This window comes from Pteropus alecto, unplaced genomic scaffold (assembly GCF_000325575.1).
Source record: "Pteropus alecto unplaced genomic scaffold, ASM32557v1 scaffold86, whole genome shotgun sequence".
In the NCBI taxonomy this organism is placed as follows: Eukaryota; Metazoa; Chordata; class Mammalia; order Chiroptera; family Pteropodidae; genus Pteropus; species Pteropus alecto.
In genome coordinates this window covers 28,069,990-28,094,835 of record NW_006442109.1, presented here as the reverse complement: position 1 = coordinate 28,094,835, position 24,846 = coordinate 28,069,990, and the positions used below count along the sequence as shown (strand labels likewise).

The 24,846-nt window shown below is 42.5% G+C and overlaps 1 protein-coding gene, 1 non-coding gene and 2 pseudogenes across 2 annotated transcripts in view; 2 read left to right on the top strand and 2 right to left on the bottom strand.

Annotated features, from left to right (window-relative positions):
* Positions 1 to 443: 443 nt before the first annotated feature.
* LOC112469793 lies at positions 444 to 559 on the bottom strand (annotated as a pseudogene).
* Positions 560 to 920: 361 nt separating this feature from the next.
* On the top strand, positions 921 to 1,108 carry LOC112469884. The gene has a single exon (XR_003042743.1). It is a non-coding gene; the product is annotated as a U2 spliceosomal RNA (small nuclear RNA).
* A 258-nt stretch (positions 1,109 to 1,366) lies between these two features.
* Positions 1,367 to 1,486, top strand: LOC112469649 (annotated as a pseudogene).
* Positions 1,487 to 11,293: 9,807 nt separating this feature from the next.
* Positions 11,294 to 24,846, bottom strand: part of INO80 (INO80 complex subunit) — a 117,978-nt gene continuing 104,425 nt past the window's right edge. The window contains exons 30-36 of the mRNA XM_006920475.2: positions 20,649 to 20,807; positions 19,919 to 20,021; positions 19,010 to 19,098; positions 16,317 to 16,472; positions 15,887 to 16,046; positions 14,921 to 15,136; positions 11,294 to 12,890 (exon numbers count right to left, since the gene is read on the bottom strand). Coding sequence (XP_006920537.1) covers positions 12,673 to 12,890; positions 14,921 to 15,136; positions 15,887 to 16,046; positions 16,317 to 16,472; positions 19,010 to 19,098; positions 19,919 to 20,021; positions 20,649 to 20,807 — 1,101 coding nt within the window. The 3' untranslated portion in view covers positions 11,294 to 12,672. The remainder of the gene's footprint in view (positions 12,891 to 14,920; positions 15,137 to 15,886; positions 16,047 to 16,316; positions 16,473 to 19,009; positions 19,099 to 19,918; positions 20,022 to 20,648; positions 20,808 to 24,846) is intronic.

Below are 24,846 nucleotides of genomic sequence, written 5' to 3'. Positions count from 1 at the left end.
TTCCTGTTTTGCTCTTCTCTGTGTGCCAGCCTCACCTTCAGATTGGCTTCTTCTTCAACCCTGGGGCAACAAGCTTTCATGTTCATCTATGGGGATGGAGAGAGGCCTCAGAGCCTCTGCTTTGCTCTAATTGGCAATTTATGAAAGGATAGCCACGAAGGAGGGAAACTAGGCTCCGACCGCTTTGAGTCTGGGTTCCCTGCCTACCCTTGACCAAGTCATTGTGGCAAGGTGTGTGGGGGAGTGTTAGGACTACCCCTGTGCCTCTTGTACAATATGGGAAGGGAAAATGCTAAATAGACAACCAGAAATTGCCCTCTGTCTCTGTAGCCTGGCTACTCAGATTGGGGCCTGTAGACTGGCAGCCTCCATGTCACCTGGAATTGGAAATACAGAAATCTGAGAGACCTCCGCACACCTACTTAATAAGACTTTTGTTTTTATGCCTACAGCACCTGTTCTTCGTAGGTGGTCTCCCATCCAAGTACTAACCAAGCCCAGCCCTGTTTAGCTTCCAAGATCAGACATTGGGCTTGTTCAGGGTGGCATGGCTGTAGACCACGGACCGTGGCTCCACAGGGGCACGAATCCAGGACCTTCTGTGTAAAGCAGACGTGCTAACCGCTACACTATGGAACCACATCCAATAAGACTTTGCCTTTTAATAAGAGACCCACTCAGGAGATTGCGCGTTAAAGTTAAGAAGCCCTGACCTACATGATTATTCTCTGAAAATAGATCCCTAAAAGTAAAATGGCTGGGTCAAAGGGCATGGATATTTCTAAAATTCTCCATAGATGTCATCAGATTGTCCTATATAAGGCTCTATCACTTTGCATTCCATTCCCACCTTGGGATTTGGGTGTGTGAGGCCTAAAGCTTATGCAATCTGGGAGGGCCCTCTTTAAGAAAAGGAGTACATCCCTTCTCGGCCTTTTGGCTAAGATCAAGTGTAGTATCTGTTCTTATCAGTTTAATATCTGATACATCCTCTATCCGAGGGCAATAGATTAAATAGATTTTTGGAATTAGATGGAATAGGAGCTTGCTCCGTTCACTCCACGCATCGTCCTGGTATTGCAGTACTTCCAGGAATGGTGCACCCCCTTTTCGGGGGAAAATATGGTTGCACAAAAATAAGACTGAAACTTCCTTTAAGAATGGCTTACACTGGGTTAAGAAAATAAACTGGTATTATATTAAAAAAAAAAAAGAACAAAATTAAGTGCAAAAGTTAATATTTAGAATAACAAAACAGGTAAGCTGACAAATACCTCAAAAATCATAAAACAGAATTTCTAAAAAATATCAGTAGGTTGAAAGATATGAAACTGCCATATTTGTAGGTAAAAAAAAGTTACATATGGTCTATGGCCATGCCATCCTGAACACACCCGATCTCATCTGATCTTGGAAGCTAAGCAGGGTCGGGTCTGGTTAGTACTTGGATGGGAGACCAGCTAGGAAGACCAGGGGTCTGTAGGCAGGAAAAACAAAACAAAATCATATATTGTTAAAAAGCAATTTCATGTTGTTTAACTTAAAACTTCTACATTTTGGCTGCATTTTCTTTTTTTCTTAACAACTTTATTGAAATATAACTCACATACCATACAATTCAGCCTTTAAAGTGTAGAATTCAATGGCTTTGAATTCTATATAATGATGGAGGCATGCAACTATCACCACAGTCAATTTTCTGACATTTTTATTAATCCCCCCAAAAACCTCGAACTTCCCACCTGCTATTCCCTAAATGCCTCCAGCCCTGGGCAACTACAATCTGCTTTCTGTCTCTGCAGATTTGCCTGTTCTGGACAGTTCATAATCATATCATACATGATCTTTTGTGTTTAGTTTCTTTTACTTAACATAATGTTTTCAAGCTGCATCCATGTGTCAGTCCTCTATTCTTTTTTATTGCTGAATAATATTGCTTTGGGTGCATTTACCACATTTTATTTATCCATTCATTAGTCAATGGGCATTTGAGCTGTTTCCATTTATTGGTTATTATGAACAATGCTTCCATGAACATTTGTGTACAGGTTTTGTGTGGATATATTTTCATTTCTCTTGGGTATATACCTAGGAATGGAATTCCCAGGTCACATATTAATTAGTCAGGGTTCTCCAGAGATACAGAACCAAGAAGGTTGGTCTATAGAAAGATAGATATAGCACAATTAGCTTGTGTGATTATGGAGGCTGACAAGTTCCAAGACCTACAGGATGAGTCAGTCAGCAAGCTGGGACCCAGGAGAGCTAATGGTGTAGTTTGGTCTGAAGGCTAGCAGGAAGAGTTAATGTTTCCATTTTAGTACAAAGGCAGGAGAAAACCAATGTTCCAGTTCAAAGACAGTCAAGTAGGAGGACTTCTCTCTTACTGGAGAGAGATTCAGCCTTGTTGTTCTATTGAGGCCTTCAATTTATTGAATGAGGCCCACCCACATTAGGGAAGGTGATCTGCTTTACTCAGTCTACTGACTTAAATATTAATTTCATTCAAAAACAACCTCATAGGAGTGGCTTTGTAGTGTAGTGGTTAGCACATCTGCTTTACATGCAGAAGGTCCTGGGTTTGCACCCCAGGTGGAGCCATGGACCATACCCCGGGTGGGCCTGGCCCCTGGTGTGGAGAGTCCCCGCCTTCAGAGATCCAGCCCTTAAAGAAGGGAGATGGCAACATCTGTAGGTCAGGGGTGGAAGTGAGGGTGAGGGAAGGGAAAAAAAAGAAACAACTTCACAGAAATACCCAGAATAATATTTTACTAAATAAATGTCTGGGTACCCTGTGGCCCCATCAATGTGATGCATAAAATTAATCAATCATCATAGTAACTTTTGTTTACCTTTTAATTTTTCTCAGAAACTCTCAAACTGTTTTCCAAGGCACCTACAGCATTTTACAGTACCACAAGCAATGAGTGATTCCAATTTCTCCACATCCTCATCGACACTAATCTTTTTTATTAATGCCATCCTAGTAGGTGTGAAGGGCTGCATATTCTTTGATTGCCTTTTCAAGCTATGATGATATTGCAATTTCACTTTCTATAAAAAGATTAGGTAGAAAATGTCTTCTCTATAGCATATTTGATATTCAATTGTTTATTATTGAGAATTTGAAAAGTGTCCTAGTGCCACCTCTGTAAGTTCCTTAGAGATGCTTGTTCAGGCCAGGTCTCTCGCTGATCTCAGTAGGCATGGTTTCTCATGAAGGCTGGTCCAGCCAGCAAGGTCCTTGCTGCTCTAGTGCCTCCCATCATGCTAGTTCTTGGGTGGCTTTTTGGCCATAAAGCCTGGGTTAAGGTTGAGCAGGACTTGTCTAGATAATTCTTCTGTGGTCTACAATGGGGTCTGGACACTGGATGAGGGCCACCAAGGGCAGATTGTCACTGGAGGTCCAGGAACAGCCTGTGGACCACCTCTTCCAAGGCATAGAAGGGGGGTCTCTTAGTCTGGGGTGGTATTCCATGCCACTTGTGCAAAGAGGGCCCATACAAAGTAAAATATATTAAAGCTTAAACTACAATGTTTCACAAAAAATCAGCCTCTGATTCCACCAGGAGTTTGCAATAAAGTCTATTCCCTTGTATCTTCCCCCAACTCTGGCCATTGTCATTTAAAAACAAATCTCAGCTGATCCGATAGGAAAAGCTTAGACTCTATTGTTGTTTTATTTTGCATCTTTGATTATTAATGAGGTTGAACAATTTCACCATATTATTATTACCCTTTTGCATGTGTGTGTGTGTATGTGTGTGTGCATTTTCTATTAATGTATAGAGCCTACCACATAGAAGGTGCTTAATAATTAAATCTTGAATAAATACTTTTGCCAATTTTTCTTTGGGTATTGTATCCAAGACTAACAGCTGTCTGTTTAAATCTGTTCTCTTCTTTCATAATTGTATGGCAGCCTCCTTTGCAGTTAGATGGGTCTTTAGGTCTAAAGCTCTCTCTGATAGAATGTGAGCCAAAATACTGTAAGCCATTTAAGGGTCTAACTCTTAAGACAGCAGGTGAACCTCCTCCCATTTTTCTCCTTCTTTTAAGATATTTCTGCAAACCAGCACTGACCATGCAGATGAGGACAAAGCATGAAGACAGCAGAGAAACAAGATGAAAGAAACCCGAGACCTTAAGTATTTGTGTAGAACAGACATGAATTCAAACACTTATGTAAGAGAGAGGTGGATTTATATCTTATTTGAGCCACTGCATTTTGGGGTCTCTGTTACAGCAGTGTGTACTACTCTAACCAATATAAGCAATATTATTTGGTCAGAGGATTTATGGCCCAACCAGTGAACATCTACAATTAGCCCCTAGGGATGGCCAGCCTGTTCCCATAAAGATGAAGCACGAGGGAGGGGAGGAGATCAGGAGGTCAGTTTCAGTGACACTGGATTTTGAGATCACCCAGTTCAGTTTCTTTGCTGTCAGTAAACTCGAATGATGAACCGCATTTGCTTTCATTGCCTTCAAGATTGCCTTCCAGGAAAGAGTATGCACCAATCAATCTCTCACCTAGACACCTTGGCAGAAATGTTCCTAGGTATTAAGTTTATCAATACATTTTTTGGTTTTTAAGAATAAGAGAAAGATGGAGAGAGAATCAACACGCTTTGGTGACTGGTTCAAACCAGAACATGCTTACCGAGAATACTTGGCTTATCTAGAACTCAGGTACTGGAGCCCAGAAGAGGACAAGAAGTCAGGCCAGACCGGAGGCAGGCACTGAAGCTCAATTAGATTATTCCTAGTAGAGCCCACCAATCCCTTCAGGGAACGTTTCATTGGTTCAGAAGTCCTGAATTAGGAAAAATGGTTCCCAAGCTCCCCCCAAGAATTTGGAAAAGGTAAGTTAGAAGAGGGAGAGCTGTTTCATATCGGCACAAAAACAGTGACGAGGCACTGGTCCTATTCAAAGCAAACTTAAGTGAACCGGTGTAGCTATCAAAATCAATTAGTGTTGGGCACACGGCAGTCGCATAGCAATGGGCCTGAAAATCAGACCTTCACAAGAACCAGGCCCTCAGGAAAGATTAAGATATGTTCAGTATTGTCTGTTTAAGAAGTGACAGTTATAAAATCTCTCAATGAGAGTTCTAGCCAAGACAAATCCCAGCGCTTCAAAGTGTTAAATGTCAGCTCTCTGAAAGACTTAGCTATTCAAAGATTCCAGATAACAGTTTATGTCACCCCTTCCCAATCCACTGGGCTGAGGGGAAACAGGGGACAACCCAATGGAATTAATGTAGGGAGGAGGCTAGAGAACTAAAGAGTTAAATAAAGCTACATTCAGAAACTGCAATATGCTGATCAGCTCTGCAGCCAGGCCAGGAGGACATCTGCAGAAAAAGGTAGCTTTCTGCTGGGATTGCTAACCACTTATGTCCCACACCTGTGCAGAGGAAACAAGAAAAACAGTTTTCAAGTGGTGCTCTACATAAAATAAAATTATTCATACTCCATGGCTAAAACCATAGGGAACCTATGGATTAAAGGCTGGGAACTGCCAGCAGGAGTTTTTTCAGGCTACACATCCTGCTACATATTTTTACCTTTTCACAATATATACTTTTTGCCTTCCCCACTGTATGTCCATATCAAAGGAAATAGGTAAACGAAGTCCTTACACTGTAACTCACAGGAACTAAAGAAGGATATATAAAGTGAATTCCCCAAACAGTCGGGCCCCTCTCGGTGTCTCTCTCTCAGTCCCTCTCTCAGTCCCTTTCAATGCCTTTACTCTCAGTACTCTACTCGTGTCTCTCACTGCCCTGCTCACTCTCTGCCTCTGAGAGACCACACTCTGACTGTGGAGTGTTAACCCTTTTCTAATAAACTTTCCTTTTGATTCTAACTTTGGCGTGTGTATTGAAGTCTTTCCACACTTTCTGCCAAAGGATTCTCCTTTTCTCTTGGTGCAGGGCTTGGTCTCCCCTAACTTGGAGAAATTTGCCCTGTCCTGCATCAAAATTGCTACCCTCACCCGGCCCTCCCTCCTCCCACCCCCTGCTCCTCCCAAAAACTGCCCTCCTCAGACATTCCCATGCAAGTGACATCATGAATTTCAAGGGTGTGTCAACAAAAATTCTCAAAGCTGAGGTGTGGAAGGAGGAGAGACTTTATTTAGCTTAACAGTTTGCAAACTCAGGAAACAGTCTCAGGTGGAAATTGAAGAATGCGCTCCACCTAGACAAAGGGGAGGCTGCCTTTTATAGAGGAATTTCTGCCCAGGTTCCTTAATGGTCCAATTATATGCAAATGAAGTATCAAAATTCATACAGTTCTGATTTGTACAAGTTGTGCAGTTCTGATTGGTTGGCATTGTGCATTCTGATTGGTCACTGTGGAGCAGTTCTGATTGGTCAGGGCAAGTCTCAGTCAATAGGTAGAAAGAGGAAACCAGGAACCCCCATAAGGGTTGTCATAGGCGACAGGAGGTTGAAAGCCTAGTTTATGGCTTTCCCCTGAAATGCTGGATGTGTGAGAGGCCTCTATCAGAAATGGCTGCTAGACTCTTGTTATAACTTTGTGGCCAGTTAACCATGAGAAGTCCTTTTTGGCAGATATAGTCCATCTCTAGGTTCACAGGTGTGAAGAATGGAGCTGCCCAGGGTCTTCCAGGAGATATCTCACCTAGGAAATGAGAAGGAAGCCCCTTCTCCCTTCTCTGGTAGTAGAAACAGCTGCAGATGGGCCTGATTAAGGGTAGGTTTTGTGGCTGTATGCTTGTGGCTGTAAAGAGAGTGAGACATTCTCCCAGAGAGCTGCTCTGGAGGGCCATCAGCTGGCTGAGGGAGCTTAGAAAACTCTCCACCAGCTTCTTTGACTCTGTGCCCCTGCTTCCTTTTTCCATTCAGATGCTGCTGTAGCCTAATCCTCAGTCCAGATCAGACCCAGAGAGGCCCTTGGGGCCAGGCATTCACTCTTGAGTTTTGGGTCTTAAGACAACAAAATCTCATGGGCAGGCAGATGCCTTTCTTAGAACCATTTATTACCATAGAGCAAATACCTGAGCACATGGTTTCAAATAGCCAGATGCCCTGTTTTCTCTAGAACAGATCCTGTCCTCTGTGCCTTCCTGAAGGTGCATCAGGAAGATGGCTAAATTGGGCAGCCAGCACTGACCATGGTTGCCTCCCAAACTGCACAGCTCCAGCACACTCCAGCAGTCTCAGAGAAGCATGAGTGAGCAGCCAAATTTCTCCATGTCTCCTAGAAGGGCTTAGGACTTCGGTGAGAAAGACTAACTCCGAGGAAGCCGGCAGTCATGATAAGAGGACATATGCAGCAGAGAATACTGAGTCCAGGGAATGCAGACCCTCCAATGAATGCCAACAATTAGACTACCTATCGGTGGAGGCCATATAGGACAGAGGGGCGGCAGCAGATCAGAGACCTTTTTTCATACCTATCATATCCAGCAGAGGTGCTGATGCAGGACGGGGCATTCCACTGAGTCAGGGGGGGAGACCAAGCCCTGCACTGAGAGAGAAGAGGGTTCTTGGTGGAGAACATAGAAAGAATTCAAACAAATGCCAAAGTTAGAGTCAAAAGGAAAGTTTATTAAAGAAGGGGAAAAGCAAAGGCTAGAGAAAACAAACACAAAAACCCAAGAGGCAAAAATGCCCGAGTATGGTGTGGGGGTTGGTGGAGGATCCAGTTTATATATCATTCTTTAGTTTCTGTGATTTACAGTTTAAAGACTTTGTTTACCCATTCCCTTTGATATGAACATACAGTGAGGAAAGATAGGGTATGCAGTGTGAAAACCCAAGGCTATGTAGCATGAAAAGCCTGCTGGCAGTTTCCAGCATTTAATCTATAGGTTCCCCATGGTTTTAGCCACAGGGAACGAACGATTTTATTTTACATAGAGCACCACTTAAAAGACGTTTTCCTGTTTTCCCTTCACAGTGTGGAGAAATGAGAGGTTAGAAATCTCAGCAGAAATCTTCCTTTTTTTTGCAGGTTTCCTCCTGGCCTGGCTGCAGGGCTGATCAGCATATCACAGTTTCTGAATATAGCTTGATTTAACATTTTAGTTCTCTTGCCTCCTCCTTACATTAGTGCTACCCAGGGGAGAAAGGTGCTGGAGAAATCATGAATTGACAGTTTTAAAATGAGAGAGATAGAGAGAGAGAGAGAGAGATGCGCATATGGGACTGGATTTTCCTGAAAATGCTGGGATTTCATTTTCTGTCATCAGGTGGATTAAGACGAACAGCAGATAAATAAAGTTGTATTTCTTGCGCAGGCCTGCCTGGCTAGGGTGGGGGGCAGGGCATACAGAGATCAGAGTTTACTCTGACTGGCAGGGCTGGAGGTCCCTAAGAACTTGTTATTCCAGGTGTGGTCCAGGACTAGCAGCAAGGCCATTATCTGAGATGTCAGGTTTCATCCTAGATCTTCTGAAACATAATCTGCATTTTAAGATCCCAAGGTGATTTATATGCATATTAAAGTTTGTGAAACATTGCTTTAAGAGATGATTCAGGTTTCAATTTTTTTTTCTTACAGCTTAACTCCACACAAAATTTTTACCTAGCAGTAAAAGCAAGCAGAGCTGCTCTGTTCCATTTGAGACTCACACCCCTTTAAGCTCATCACTCACAGCAGCCCTTGAGGTACACACCTAAGCATCTAGAAAACTCCAGAGACCAGCAAAAAAGCCACAAATCTTGCCCAAGCTCCTATTTAACATTTAAGGCAGCTAAGATCCGTTTCTAATAGCATGTAGTCTGTTGTAAAGAACACAGGTGAAAGTGTGTAGACTGTACCTGCAAACCAGCAGTGAGGCTCTATGGATGGAAACCGCTGGTAGATGCCAGGGCAAGGATGTACAGAGAAATCCAGCTCCACAGTGCCCCCACCTCCTGCCCAGTCCAACCATCAGGACCAGACAGACCCAAGCAAGTCCAGAGAGTCCTGCGTGCTTCAATAAAGCTCTAGGCTGGAAATTGCGATAGTAAGACCCTGTATTTCCAGGGCTGCTCATACAGATCCACAATCTTAAAATCTACTTACTTAGGACTCCCAGAGCTGGCTCATGTGGCAAGGTGACCCTGGCTAAGGGACAGCCCTCACTGTAATGCAGACCAGACCTGCACTCTAGGGCTGGGCTTCTAGGCTTCCTGAGGCATGCTTCTTTTAGCTAGGTGGTAACTCTCCCCAGATTTTTTCCATGTTAAGGGACTGGTTCCCTGGGTTCATAGGTAAGAGCTAGCTCACTTACATGGGAGATAGACAAGTCTTTAGAAAGATAGGGCATGAATCATAAGTTCAGACTGTACTCAAGTTGTTAATGAGCTTGAAGCCTTCACATTTAAGATTCAAGTCTCATCCCTCTACCCTCAGGGAGGGAGAGGTGAGGAGGGCCATTAAGGGTGTAAGTACCCCTCATTGTGAAATGTTAACTGTTTCTTCAGGGACTGGATTGAAAATGAGTGGAAAAGAAGTATGGTAGCATGCTCGGGGACAGATATGAAAGGAGGGCTCTGACCCCAAATTTATACCCTTTTCAAGAGAGCCTATTCACATCTGGGTAGAGCTGTGCTAGGATCTCAGTTGTCAGATCCCCAGAGAGGCAGCCACCACTGACTGACCTTTAGCAGGCTCTAGCAGTAACGTCACTGGGGGCCTTGCTCAGTAATAACAACTGGAAAGGACCCATCACAGTGGGTTTATTGACCAGAAGCTGCCGTGGTGACAACAGGGCAGGGTTAATTGGGAAACTGACACTGGTTTGTTCTGTGTGAGGCCTCAGTCAAGTTTACCAGCAAGAAAAACAAGACCCAGTGTATCTGACAGTGCTACTTCAGATCAACAAAATGAGAATGTTGACCCTGTGACTGGATGAGCAGCAGCTGCCCAGGAGCCCGCCTACCCTGAACAAGGGAATACAGAGCCAAGGCTCAGGTCACACTGCTAGCACTCTTGGGAACAGCACGAGCCCTGCTCAAAGGTGACGCAAGAGCCTATCAGTGTTTTAGCTCAGAGAAACACCAACCGCTAGTCCAGTCTGGGAATTCACGTTTTCCAACCGATCAAAGAGCCAAGTTTTCAAAGCCTGTATGTCTTTGGAATCCCTAGCAAAATATCTCTGCTTTTCTTCATGGTTCTTACAACTAACTTTGAGAACACTGAGTTCCTTTCAGTTTGTTTGTACAAGAGGTCCTCAAATAATATTTTGTTATAAGGTCGATGATAAGGTATCTATCTGATTTGTATGTTCTCCCCATGTCTGCTTAGGTCTTCTCTGGGTACTCTGGTTTCCTCCCACATCCCAAAGACATGCATGTTAGATGTACTGGCATGTCTACTATCCCAGTCTGAGTGCATGAGTGCTCCTATGTTCAGGGTTGGGTCCCCTCTTGTACCTTGAGCTACTGGGACAGGCTCTGGCTACCCAAGACCCTGAACTGGAATAAGTGAGTTGGAAAATAATCATCTTACCTGTTTTTATAAATCTTTATTAAATGTATATATAGCTCACATTTATTTCGATGTTTAATATTAGAAGTATTTTGAGTCTTTATTTAGAAGTTTTGTGACACTTTTGTGACCAGAAATATGCCAAAAGAACTTAACTCGTTTATATCAATTAGTATATGGTAAAATTTTTCCTTATACTCATTTCACTTAAAGTTACAGTTCCCAAGAACCTATCAACAACATCAAGTGAGGACTTACTGTATTTCCATTGGCTTAACTGATCTAGTGTACTAGAACAGCCATTTGCAGTTCCAGTACACTAGATCAGTTAAGCCAGTGGAAATACAGTAAGTCCTGGCTGGCTTCTGGGGTTCATATACATGTATTTGTACATATATCAGTTTTAGAAACTGGGACCAGAAAGTTCCTATCAGTTGGAGCCTTTGCAAACTGCCAGGATAACCTCTCACTTGTGGTTAGGAGAAAGAGCCTGTCAGTATTACTACTATGTAACTGTCTGATGGTGGACCAGGCCAAGCTGCCTACGTTTAAGTCCTAGAGTCTAAGTCCTGAGTCATAATGAGCCCACACCGTGAGGGCCTTGGCCTTGGCTTGCCAGGCATTTGGTCAAGCTTCCTCTCTGATGGATAGAGGCAAATTCCTAAACCCAATTAAGGATGCTACTGAGGAAACACACAGAAACATCCTCATCCCACTGACCACCTGCCCCCTCTGACCACAAGAATGATGTGGGGGCTGTCCTCCCTTTACCCTACCATTCACCCCACCAAGAGCCCTATATACCTCCAAGGAAAGGCAGCTGCAAAGACCACAGACACCTCAATTTACATAAAATTATCTCACTCCATTTTATTTAAGATTTTTTTTTCTCCAGTTAGTAAAAGAAAGATGTGTCTCTCTTTATACATATGTACAAGTTCAGTTATAAAAATAGACAGCACATTCAAAGAGAAAAAAGGCTTGGCATTTTTCTGATTCCCTCTAAATAGCATCTGTACACAGGAGTCTGGGTTTGGGTAGGGAAATCTTAATGATTTAAATTAAGTGACTCCCCTACCATCCTTACTCCAAAAAAAGTTTAAAAAATCAATCTATTTAAACTCAATTCCGCGATTTTCAGGTGTGCAAATTAGAGGCTGGCCCGCCCGGAAGCACCTGCTCCACCAGGGACATCAGGCTAGGGGCAGGCAGAAACACCTCCCATGCAAACACCACCCCTTTGCCTCTCTTGGAGGGAAGCCAGCTCAAGCTGGTGGGGCTGGGGCTGGGAGGATCGGTGCTGAGCTTGCCCTCTCTCTATCCTCTCCTCTTCACTCCTGCTGTCCCTTCCTTTCTCAGTGCAATACAGACAGTGCATACAGCCAAGCAGGGGGCTGAAGGGCAAGGGTGGGGAGACTGTGCATTCAGGAAGGGCAAGGGAGTCTGTAAGAGGGGCAGTGAGGATGTCCTGCTGATTGAGGTGGCTCCTGGCCTCTTTACTGGCTTCTAGGAGTCCCAAGGTGGGAGCAGCTGTACTGTTGCTGGTGGGACCTGAAGGTTCTCTAGTGTGAACCATGCAGGACAGGGGAGGAAATGCTGGGAAAACAACTGCCTCCAGGCGTGTTTCCTCTAGTCTTCTGTCACCCTCACAAGCCACTACCTATTTCTGCAGTCCTTGCTCTCTTCAATGGTGACACTGACAAATGGGGTTTGGAGACCTGGGGAGCTAGCTGCCCAAAGACTGAGGATAATACATGATTTCCTCCCTTCCTAGCCCTATAGGAAATCCCAGCCCTAAGAGAAGTCTCCACCATAGAAGGCTCTTCACAGCACTTTGTGGAGCCTTTGCAAGGGACATGGCCAGAGCTGAAGAGTAGAATGGGGATAGAGATAATGTGCCTGATCATCTACATGGGGTCTATGTCAGGCCCTTCCCCAGTACAAGGTTTAAGATGTGGCTATCAAGTTCATCTGAGATGCTGTGGGGCTGATCCCTGTCTATGGGCCTTCTTCCTATAGGCAACCCCAGAGCTTTCCTCTTTAGACACAGGTGATAAAAGTGCTCACCAAAAACCTGACTGTCCTTCCCTCGCTGCAACTGGTCATCTCTTCCCTCTGACCTGGGATGTAAGATGTTGCACTGGGCAAGCCATCCAAAGACCATTTGCAGGCTAGGACTCTAGCCCCTGGTTTGGTTGAAGGAAGCTGGGGGGGCCCAGGTGGTTACCGTCCTCCAGAGGGATTGGTGCTTTTACCCTGTTTTCTGACCAGAGAGTCTGGGGCTAGGCTGCTGGTCAAGTGGAGGCTCTTGGGAGTCCCAGGAACGTTATTTCCTTTGCTCAAAGGAGAACTCAAGGGAGAAGAGGCGCTTGAAGGTCCAAAGTCAGCAAGGCCGGCAGGCCGAACAAGGGATGTCTGTAGAGGACTACTGGCAGAGATTCCTGTGGGGATGAAGACGGAGACAAGAAGAAGGTGAACATCAGTCCTGTCTGAGCTGCCTTGGCACCTGATCTTGGTTACTGGAGTCTGGGCTGGCAGTGAGGTCATGGGGGAACCCTCCCTGTCAACCTCTTAGCACATTTGCTTGCTCTTCCTATCAACTGTCTTTTCAGTAAAAGGGATGCATTTTTAAGAGAAATATAACACTTACCCAGCCCTCTCTACATTACCTCATCCACAAGGAGTAAGAAATCACCTTGGCTCTCGAAGACAGAGCATATGTTACATGTGGGGAAGCCAAGGGTGAGGGAAGAGCTGTAGCTTTCTAGGCACTAATATATTTTCTTATACATTCCTTCTTTCTACTTGAGACACCATTTGTGATTAGCTGCTTCTTAATTTCAGAAGATGTCCTCTACTCCCCAGTTTTTTTTTACACTCTTTCCTGCACCTATACTCATGCAGTTCTTTTGCTGTATGTGGCCACCCCTGTTCTCCAAGCCCTGCCACTTCAAGGACCAGTTCAAATCTCCCATCTTCAGTGATGGCTTCCTGCGCAAAAGTGAACTCTTTTTTCTTGTATAAGCCAAATCCATTTATATTTGATAATAAGTTGTCCACTACGATGCTTCAATTATTTGTACACTGGTTTTACTCTTAAAAAAATTGTAAATACTTGGTGTGGTAAGCAGACACATGTCTCTTTTCATCCACAGTGGAACTGCAGGTAATCTCTGAAGCAGTTCTTTCTCTTGTTTTCTATTCCTAGTTATCAAGCACTGTTGATTTTTCTTGTCGCACTCTACCCACTGTTGTCTCCTTAGCCTCTCCTGCCCCTCCTCAGTCCCGGTCTCCAGGAGAAAGCCTGATGAGTATCATGGCCTGCTTATCTGTGGGTGAGACTCTGCCATGGTGGTCTTGATTACTGTTTTCCAAAAATGTAATGAGGGTTAAGCAGCACTGGCCTAGACTATATCTTCACATTTGTTAAATGAACAAATAAATAAAAGCTGAAATTCCTATGGTAGGAGAAAGGGGAGGTGAACTAACACTTATTGAGCACTTTCTAGTCAATAATGCCCTTACTTGCTATAACAACCCCATGAGCTAAATACTAAGCCCATGTTTTAAATGTGGAGAGAGTTCTGTAAACAGGAGTACCCCTTCTATCACTCTCAGATGTCCTACGTTTCATTGCTACAACTATCCTCCACTTGTCATGGTCACAACAGCCACCTCAAACGACGGCCCCTTGTCATACACCTGATAAGCAATTGCTCATCAAGTCATGCCGTGTCTTTCCAACCTTAACTCCAGTGCGTCTCTTCAGCACAGCCTGACTGATCTGCTCAGTGACTTTCCAATATGCCTTGGTCATTGCCGCTTCTCTGTTGCCAGTCCAAATCCTTCATCATCCTTCTCCTTCTTTTCAAATTACAGTCTGGGCACTTTGTCATAAGGTCCCTGGTTCCTCCTTCTGATCTACAACTACAACTAAGGTCTCCAATCCGCTTTTTTTTCACTCAATACACACTGCCTTGTAATTGCTGTTAAACATATTCCACATACAGCTGTCCTTTCTCACTTCTATTATAAACTTAAGAGCAGGATCCTTGTGTTATACTCCTATTTACATAGCAGGTGCTTAATATCTAAGGTGATGAATCACATAGCTCGGTAAATGTTAACTATGCTAGCCTGGACTATTGAAATATAACCACTGAAATATGGGTCTCAGGGAAAAAAAATCAGTTCTCAAAGCAGGGAAAACCCTGACGGTTTAAAGCAGCAGAGTTAAAAAATTCAGCTTGCTCTCTTCATAGTTACTTCCACCTTGAAGGCGGCACTGTACTAAGTAAGTCCCAAGGACAAGGGGGAGGATCAGGACTGCTCATTGCAGAAGCAGAACCCAACATGGACTCTGGGAAGGAGCTTCCTGGCCTGGGGGTATCCTACCTGGCAAAATGCTCAACAGACCCTCCAGACTATCCCTGACCAGAATAAAGCCTGCAGCCCTGCAGGGCCTCTGTACCTTTAGACACGTTGTACCCGTATGCAGCATAGGCAGCTGCGGAGGCTGCTGCAGCCCCTGCTTTGGCTCCTGCCATTGCGGCAGCACTGCCCGCGGTGGACTTCCGGCTCCGGCCTTTCCCTGCTCCTTTGGCTGTGCTTCCTGAACCTTTAGGGCGGCCTCGGCTTCGGGCTGAGTGACCACGTCCTGCGGTTGGCATTTCCTGAATGGAAATTCCTGTGGGAACAAATGGGCCAAGAGGGAAAAAAGTCAATCTCTTCATATGTTAACAGAATCTTCCCCTCACAGGGAAGGCTGGCTCTAAGGGTGTTTGTTTCAGGACTTCCAGGGAAGTGTATGTCCCCATTTTAATGGCTGGGTCATGGATCACACAAAGTTAGTAAGAATTCTAAACGGCTATAACACCCTGACTCCTCAAGCTGCTTTCTTTCTAGAAGAGTGGTTCCATTATTCCTGAATTTCTTCTCTAAATGAGAACATAACAAAATGAACTCCCAAGGACTGGCTACCTGAGATCCACCTGCACGCTTCAATGTGCTCCTGCCTTGGACGGCCAATTTTTACTCCCAAGTTTTAAACCTAGAAATACCTCAAGAAACTGCAGCAACACTGAGTCCAAGAACAAAGTGAGGAAAGACCCATCGAAGCTAACTAACTTTAATTAAAAACTAGCAAAAAAAGAGGGTGAAACGTGAAAGATTGGGATATCTAGAAAACAAAGAAGTTTGAAATTTTTGTGAAGTTCTTAGTTTGCTTTCCCTAAATCTTCCTTTTCCCTTTTCACTTAATAGCGCTAATGAAAGAATGAGTGTAAAAAGTCTTTTTGCTCCACTCCACTCCTCTTTAAAAAAAATAGAAAATGTGATTAACCTAGAAGGAATCAGGATCTCACCCACCACCAAACTAATGCTTTTCTTGAGGCAATGGACCAGGCCCAACTTGTATGTAATTTCTAGAATTACTTACCATTCACAGTGTCCGAGACAGATCCCGTTATGGAAGCGGGGGAGTTAGTGGCTCGAGACTGAGGGGCCGAAGAGGCTGGGTCATCCACGATGACCAGCATGTCACTGCTGCTTTCATCAGGGGGAATGGAACCAGTGTGCAGCTCACTGCTGATGGAGATCTAGAGAAGGAAGGGTCGAGATCACCACTACTCATGCCCACAGCCAAATGGCCCTGTTCCTATATGAGGGCGTGCTTCTCAGGTCTTGCCACTATTTCCCTCTCCTGCCTAGCTTCACTCCTGAGGGTTAGATTCTCTGCTCTGGCTCCAAAGAAGCCAGCCTGTCCTCAATTGGAATGTGCAACCCCCTTCTACAAGGCAGGAGGACTCCAGGAGAAGCAAAAGCTACAAGGTTAAGATAGTCCCACTGCTGCGATAAAGGAGCCTCACCTCACTGAAAGGGCTGGGCATGGCCGAGTCCACGCTAATGAAGGAGTCGTCCCCGTCAGCAGAGAGGTTGGAGTTATCAGCCGAGGGAACAAATGGGATCACCAAGTTCATACCCTCCTTTCTCCTTTTCCCATCCAATTCATCTTCCTTTTTCTTCTGGGAACATATAAATCAAGAAGTATGGATAAAGTATGAGGATAGGCACCAAAAGAAGAGTAGGTTGGAGAAGAAAGTGATGACAGAAATTTGACTCTTTGTGAACTTTCAGGTTTCATTTTTCAATTACTGTATTTTTAAGGAAGAAAAAACTCCTCAGGAAAGAGGAAAGGGATGGCTTTATAAGAGTTTATGTATATTCTACCATAATAACACAGAGCTGAAAAGTAAACCAGTCACACTGAACCAAAGCTGCACTGAGCCTAATCCTCATGGGGCAAAGTGTGTAGCCAGCTTCTGGCACGTCCAAGCTGTAGCATTTATCAGGGGTTGAATTAATGCGGTCTCACAAGGAAGACCAAATTTTCTGCACATCTGTTTTTACTCTGTCTTCTTTTTATTATGCATAAGGGTAATGAATGCTCTTATCATACCCAAGCAATAATGATGGGTTTTTGCCATTGTTTGGTCATTATTTCCTCAATTGACATGTAAATGCTTTTAAGGGCTGAGTGACCGAGCTATACCAAGCAATTCTAGAACCAAGTTCAGTAGGTTAGGGACCTAGATTAGGGATCTAGAATCACAGAATGTGCTTGGAAAATTCTGGGAATCACATCCACCCACGGTACCTAACTGCATTTGTTTCTACACCTATATTAGGGTTAATATGGTAGTCTACGTGTAGTTTGTATTATCATTGGATACATATCTGAAATTTCTATGCTCGTGGTAGAGATGGTGTCTGATGTAACCTCAGTAGACCCTACAATGTCCTGTATTAGAAAACTACCTTTTCTTCTTTGATATTGTTTCTGAATGTTAAAACTATTTCATTTCTAAATAGTAGTAAGTAATGGGTTGCAGATTTGAGGATGGAGTCATGACAGAGAACCTGAGGAACCGAGTAGAGATGGCAGCTCAGGCTAAGAAGAACATAATCCTTCGTTCCTGGGAGTTTTCAGCTTTGGAACTATAGTGTATACTAGGGGCATTCTTCAAGTTAGAAATAGTTCTGCTTAGCAGAAGGTACTATCAGGGGTGTGGATTTTACATTAGGAATATCTAGTGTATCTACTAGTAGATGGTTATATATTATAGACAGGTTCTTAGGCTGCTGACCATCAGGGCCATATGGCTAAAGGGATATGGGGCCCAAAACAAGCTTCGATAAGGGGAAGAAGCCGACCTCCACTTCAAACAGAACCAATTTTAACACGTGGCTGGGCAATATGCTTCAGACAAACCAAATAGTCCAAGGGCCCAGAGATATAGAGATGCCAGAAAAAATTAGAAAGCACTTTCTGTAAGGTAATAAAGTAGTTCCAAACTAACGGTCCTTGGACATATAAGAAGTCTGGGAAATTAGAACGAATGGGCTGACTCCTGCAATAAGAACAAGTCCTGAAGGCCTCATTTCCGATTTACTTGTCAATAAAGACTAGGGATAAGGATTACTGATATAATACTTTAGTAGAAACAGCAAGATAGGGAGAAATGTAGGGGAATTACATCCCACTTTGCAGCTAGCCTGGTGGGCTCAAGCAGGAAATGTCAGAAAGGAGGCAAAAAAGAGTTCAAATCCTTGGTATAAATTAGAGAAAAAGAGATGTACAGATTGGCCAGCGATTTATTTTTCTAATGGTAGATGACTGAATGTTACACTAGCAGAATCATGGTAGAAGGATTCGCTCTAATGACCTCTTAGTCCCCTTCTAAGATTCCATGAAATCTAATAATGTAAATACATCCATCTTACCCACATTTAGCCTTATGATTTGTAACATCCTGACAAATGGTTTCCATAATTACATGTAACCACAGACAGGATGGGTGTGTGTGGGTGAGGAGTACAGGTCTACCAAGGCTGAATTTCTCCTGATCAAATATCAATAAGCACAGAACTGCACGATTTACTTGTCAATAAAGACTAGGGATAAGGATTACTGATATAATACTTTAGTAGAAACAGCAAGATAGGGAGAAATGTAGGGGAATTACATCCCACTTTGCAGCTAGCCTGGTGGGCTCAAGCAGGAAATGTCAGAAAGGAGGCAAAAAAGAGTTCAAATCCTTGGTATAAATTAGAGAAAAAGAGATGTACAGATTGGCCAGCGATTTATTTTTCTAATGGTAGATGACTGAATGTTACACTAGCAGAATCATGGTAGAAGGATTCGCTCTAATGACCTCTTAGTCCCCTTCTAAGATTCCATGAAATCTAATAATGTAAATACATCCATCTTACCCACATTTAGCCTTATGATTTGTAACATCCTGACAAATGGTTTCCATAATTACATGTAACCACAGACAGGATGGGTGTGTGTGGGTGAGGAGTACAGGTCTACCAAGGCTGAATTTCTCCTGATCAAATATCAATAAGCACAGAACTGCTACTTATCACACACAGCTGGAGCTTGATTACCAACCAGTAACCAAGACGATAAGCCATGTACTCTGAAGCCTTTTCTGTAAGTACTACCTCACCCCCACCAGCCCTCGTCAGCCAGCCCAAGCAGCCAGGCTTGAGATACCTTCTCTGCATACTTTTCCCGCTTGCGCTTGCGCTCTTTAACTCGGTTGGTTTCCTCCTGCTGCCGTTTCTCTTCTTGCCGAAGCCTTACTATGAAAATAAATTTCAAAAAAGATCTGATGAAGTATCTGTGGCAATCATAATCCTCATTCTGTGAAATTAAAGTGGCCATATCTTTTGATATTTATGATCCAAAGAATGGGTTCAATCTGTCCAAGACAGATAACCTGTGGTTTTATAATTTGGAGAAGAAATAGAGTTCTTGGATTCTTAATAGTTTTTGGGTTCGAATCATGATTCAGTTTAATTACCATGGGCCTTTCCTTGCCTTTATTCTTTTTCATTTTCTTTTCAGTCTTTCAATATCTCTCATTGCACACATCAAGTGTATAGAGTCCCGAAAGGTTCATAGAAGGTGGTGGCAAATGCAAGCACCATAAAAAAGGAGCTTCATCATATTTTCTTATGTGATGCTATGGAAGTCCTCAGAGGCTCACAAAGTAAGTTGGAAATATATTATTTTCAAAAGCAAGAAATACATGGGAGAAGGATTTGTATGTTATAGCAGTGTGTTTTTCCATCTTCTCCACAGAAACATTTCTCTGGGCAGAACAAAGTAAATTTATTACTGTTCAGGAACCTAGGGAACTAGGTTTCCTGGTGTAAAATTATCTGAAGTCATATTACTTTAAATAATATATGTGAATTTTACTTTCTACTCCATAACACATCCTTGTTTAGGTTTTAACATAAAATACTCACACAAAAATGTTTCTTCCCCAAAACAGTCTTTGGCTTTGTTCACTCTGGGCACACAGCCAAGGGCCCTTTCCATTTTCAGTTGTATGAGGCCAGAGAAACATTTTTTGATGTTTAATGAGAGCATTAATAAGAGGTTTAGAGTACATACGTTTCTTCTCCAATTCTTCATCATCTAGAAGAAGACTAACCACCTCTTTGGGTTTCAAGGTATCTGGTTTGAAGTTCCCACCAGAAATCACCATCCGCTGAATCTATACAAAAGCAGATCAAAATGTCACAACCAGGCCATTCCCTTATGGCAAATATCCAGAAAGAAAGAAACAACCTTCTCAATCTGATCCTCCAATGAGGCCCCTGGATTCCCTATTTCTTTTTATTCGCACAATTGGCTCATCCAGATTATTTATTCCATTTCCAACAGAAAGGACAATAAGAATGTCTTTGCTTGGGACTGCTAATTGATAGCTAAAGGATCCAATTATAATGAATCAAGATGGGGAAAAAAAAAAAAACACCAAATAATAATTTCTTTGTAAACTAGCAAATTTGGCATATACCTCAGAGCCTGATCAAATTGAGAGCACTAGAGTGAGAACTCAAATGTTATCCCTTCTTCCTTGAATATGAAAGTATATCAAAGGTAGGGGCCATGACTGGTATCACCTCCACACAAACAAGAGCTGAATCTAGGCTGTAAATACCATTCTGGTAGTAAAGGAATGAGAAATGGCCATGGCAGTAGAGATTACTATTGTATAGGACCTGATTTTATTTTCTGTCCAGTAGAAATTTAGCCCCTTCATGACCAGTAAGGCAAGAGTCTTAGTCTAGTCAATATGTAGTACACAAGTATAGTATTTCCTTTGCCTTCTGCTTACCTCACTCTTCTCTTTGGCTCTCTGTAGAATGCGTTCTTCAATGGTGCCTTTACAGATGAGCCGGTACACAGTAACTTGCTTTGTCTGCCCCAAGCGGTGGGCCCTGTCCATGGCCTGCTGGTCCACAGTAGGGTTCCAGTCGCTATCATAAAAGATCACCTGCATAGGCAGGACAAGAATACAGAAAGACTGAGGTACTCTCAGGGCAAAATCAGGAATTGAGAGCAACCCAGCCCAGCCATTCATCTCTTTGGAATAGTTTGATGCCAGATTTTTTCCCTATGGTATTAAGATGAGCAGATACCAATTTATAAAACCAAGCCATTCCTTCGCTTGCTCTTGGCTAAAGAGACATACTCTAGGGCTTTTTTTCAGGATTTTCATTAAAAGAGGGAGTGGCCATAATATTAATACTTAACACTTAGCACTTACTTTTTGTCAGTCATTATTCTAGTTGCTTAATGTGTATTAACTCATTGAAGTCCCATAATGGCTATGATTTAGGTACTATTACGATCCCACTTTATAGATAAGGAAACTGAGGCACAGAGAATTAAGAGTATTTATTCAAGATTACACAGCCTAAGTAAGCAGTGGGCTTGGGATGTGAGGAATGTGGAAAGCTTTTTCTTTAACACTAGGCCTACTTGGTAAGAGACAGGCATGACTCTCCTGGCATTCTCAGGCTCTCATCAACAGGGTCATTTCTTGTCCCTTGAATTCCGGGGAAGAAATGTTTAAAGGTTCACTGGAAGCTAATTTTAGTTTGCTAAACAATAAACACAAACGACAAAAATGTACTGCCCCTCCCCCACCTTACAAGTGATCCTAAAACCAACAGACTCCTGGGTCCTCAGCCTTGACACTATATTATCCAGTTAAGACCTCCAGAAAGAAAGCCAGTTCAAAGTGGCATGCGTGTCTCATGCACCCTCCTCTATATTTAATCAAGTCACCAAATTCGGTCAGTGCTTCTTCAGAAACGAACTTATCCTTTCTACAGTCCCACTGTCCCTATCCCTATCCTGGAGTAGGCCCTTGCCACCCATGTCTAGCCCACAGACCAGAAGGCTTCCTAGATTTGCTTCTTTCTTCTTTAGTCTACACTGGGTACCACTGCAGACCACTCCCTCTCTGCCAGTTATGCTGTAACACACCAAGTTCAAACTCCTGTCAATAATCAGGCCTTGCTATACTGAACCAACTTCATTTCTATTCTTTCCTAACATAAATACGCCCCTTCTCTTTTGTCAGATAGGTCTCTTCAGTGTTCCTCACTTGTATTACATTTGTTTACACCACTTTTTGCTCAAGCTGTTTTTCTGACCTAGAATCCTTCAACTCACCTCTACTGGTCTTTTAAGATTCAGACCACTTCCAGAAGGCCTACCTGATTTCTCTTGCCTATATAATGTCTCCTTTTCCTATTCCTCATGAATTTCTATTAGAAATAACAACAGCTAAAATCTGTTGAGCACTTACAATGTATGTGGCACTAGTGTGAATATATATCTCATTAAATTTTCACAAAACCCCTATATATTTCCTTTATCTTATAAATTAAAGAGACTGGCCTGAGCTCACAACCCTAATAGTCTCCTTCCACAACCTGCACTATTAACAATACCTTTTGTGGCCTACCCTGGTTCAAGTTCCCACTTAATTACTATCTTCAATGGGTGTCCAATTATTTCATGTGTACTATTTAAGATATCTTCCCATCTAGTCTTATTTGAGCACAAACATGATTCCATCAGCACAAAGCATGATTCCATTGATACTAGTCAATTGATACTAGAATCTCAGGAGATTGATCAAAACTAGACAGAGCCTAAAAATGCAAACTGAAGAGCTTGAAACTGGTTCTCTATGATGCTTTTCCCATTGCTTAACACTATTCCTAAGTAACTTATTTATTTTCTCATTTAAAACTAAAGGCGATTCGGTCATTCTCTGGAGAATTCAGACTTTGGTAAAGATGAACAAAAGGCATTAGCATTTTCAATGCTCTTGCTTCTACTAATAAGATCCCCCACTGGTGCTCCTTTTGTCTTGCTTTTATATAAGGTATAATCCCTCAATTTTTAGTACAGGTTAGAATTATTGGGGAGAAAATTATAAACTGCCTCCCAAAGAAAAAAAATCATTGTGAAAGCTTATTGTTAATTCAAGGTGTCCACAGACTTAGAATTTGAAAATACTAAATGCTTGTCACTTGTAGAGGAGCACAGCAAAGCTGACCACAGGACATTTTGGAGCTTCAACAAGATATATAAAATTCTAGGAAATCCAGCTTAAATTTTCAAGGAGAACAAAGGAAGAGAAGATAGAGTTAATGAAAAGGAGACTACCAATTGGACTAGGGGGGAAACATTCCTTGCCCAATATACCTAAAATGACTATATATGTGGAAAATGAGAATTGACATCACATCTAAAATATAGTACCTTTAGTTGTCCAAGCCTACGGCAATGGTTCAGCATGAATTCATAATGGGGAATTCTATATTATGAATCATTCCATAGGTGCTTCCTTAACATTTACATTTTTCCTGGAAGTCCCAGTGGTAACCAAATCTAATTCAACTTGGGTTCTTTTGAGCTCATAAACAGTAAGATTAAAGCCTAACAAGACAGGTTTGCAATTTAACTTCAATCCGCCCCTGCCCAAATTTAGTGGCTATTTAGTGGCCCTCCCCTCAAAATTAAATTTAAATGGATTAAAAGAGGTAAGAAATTTGGGAGGAAAAGAGAATAGTATAAGATTCTATTTAGAAAAATACTTACCCGGGCAAAAAGAATATGAAATATAAGCTAATAAGTTAAAACAAGAGCAAGAATGAGACAATTAAAAACCAAGCTAGATGTATGGTTATTATCTAATTTGACAATAAAATGAACACAGAATCAACTACGCATGAATTTGAGGTGGGGGTAGAGGTGGGGAATTGGGGAGGCAATGCCCATCACAGTGGGACAGAAATGACACCTGTATTTGGTAATCAGGTTTATGGGACTCAGTGAGACATTCTAGAGAAAAACAAATAATGAAATGATTAGAACAAGTGACTTAACTAGAAAAGATGAAAGCAAGTCAATTTATAAAGCGTGACCCAGCAATGACTAAAGGGAAATATATGAATAGTCAGCATCTTCATGAAGTTGTAAACACCAAGCTGTACAGGAATGACGAGGGACAGATGAGATGGGGTGGAGGACCTAGCTAATAGGTCAGTGAGTAGTAGTCAAGAGATGAGGGACTGAAATGGAAAACAGGAAGATTTCAAGAGGAATAACTGGAAAAAGTTGGACAAATTCTTAGAGGGAGGAAATTTTTTTTTACCCCAAGAGAATGGGTGGAAATTCAGTCCCCTGGGAGGGCTGAAAGCTGTCCCATGTTGCTTCAAAGAACAAAGGACTTCTCATATTTGCTATCAAGGGACAAAAAACTCATTCTCTCTCTACATATAAGCATTTAAAACAGGTCTGACACAGAAACAAAATAGTGCAGTTTATAATAACCCCTCACACTAAACCAAGTCAAATGCAAAGAGATCCCTACTTCAGGAAGAATACACAAAACACAACACAGAGAGTAAGGGGCAGCTGTCATTAATCACATGCTAAAATCATGTTTTTACTAAAAGAGTGGGCCAGAGTCCCATTGTTTACAAATACATGTTTATATATGCATTCTCAATCATAAGACATTGAGTTTTTCCTGACATTTTAGGCTGACTAACCTCTTCCTTGTCCATAAATGGTTCTGGGAATCTTCCAAAGCTAAATAAATCTCAGGTCAAAGGAAAAATGCTAGGCAAGCAGTTAAGCCTATTGTTTTTCTAACAATAACACACAGAGAGTATAATCTGACTTCACACAAAGCATTACCTAGGAATTCATTTCAATCTGTGGTCTCATTTTTCTGAGGAGTATTCCAGAAGGTTTTAATTTACAATGAGTCCCCAAGCCCTCCCCTCAAAATTAAATGTAAATTATTTTGGAATTGAGAACTGAGAATACTTAGAGCCTCTCTTTAGCCCCCAGGATGAAAACAGAATTTCTATTTCTACTCCTCTAGCTATGGGTTAGGAGCCTATTTTGGTTCTTTGTGGATGGCAGGAGCTTTTTACCCCCATAAGGCAAACTATGTGAACAGTAGAAGTATGCTACAGATCTACCCCCTCAATTTTTTTTTT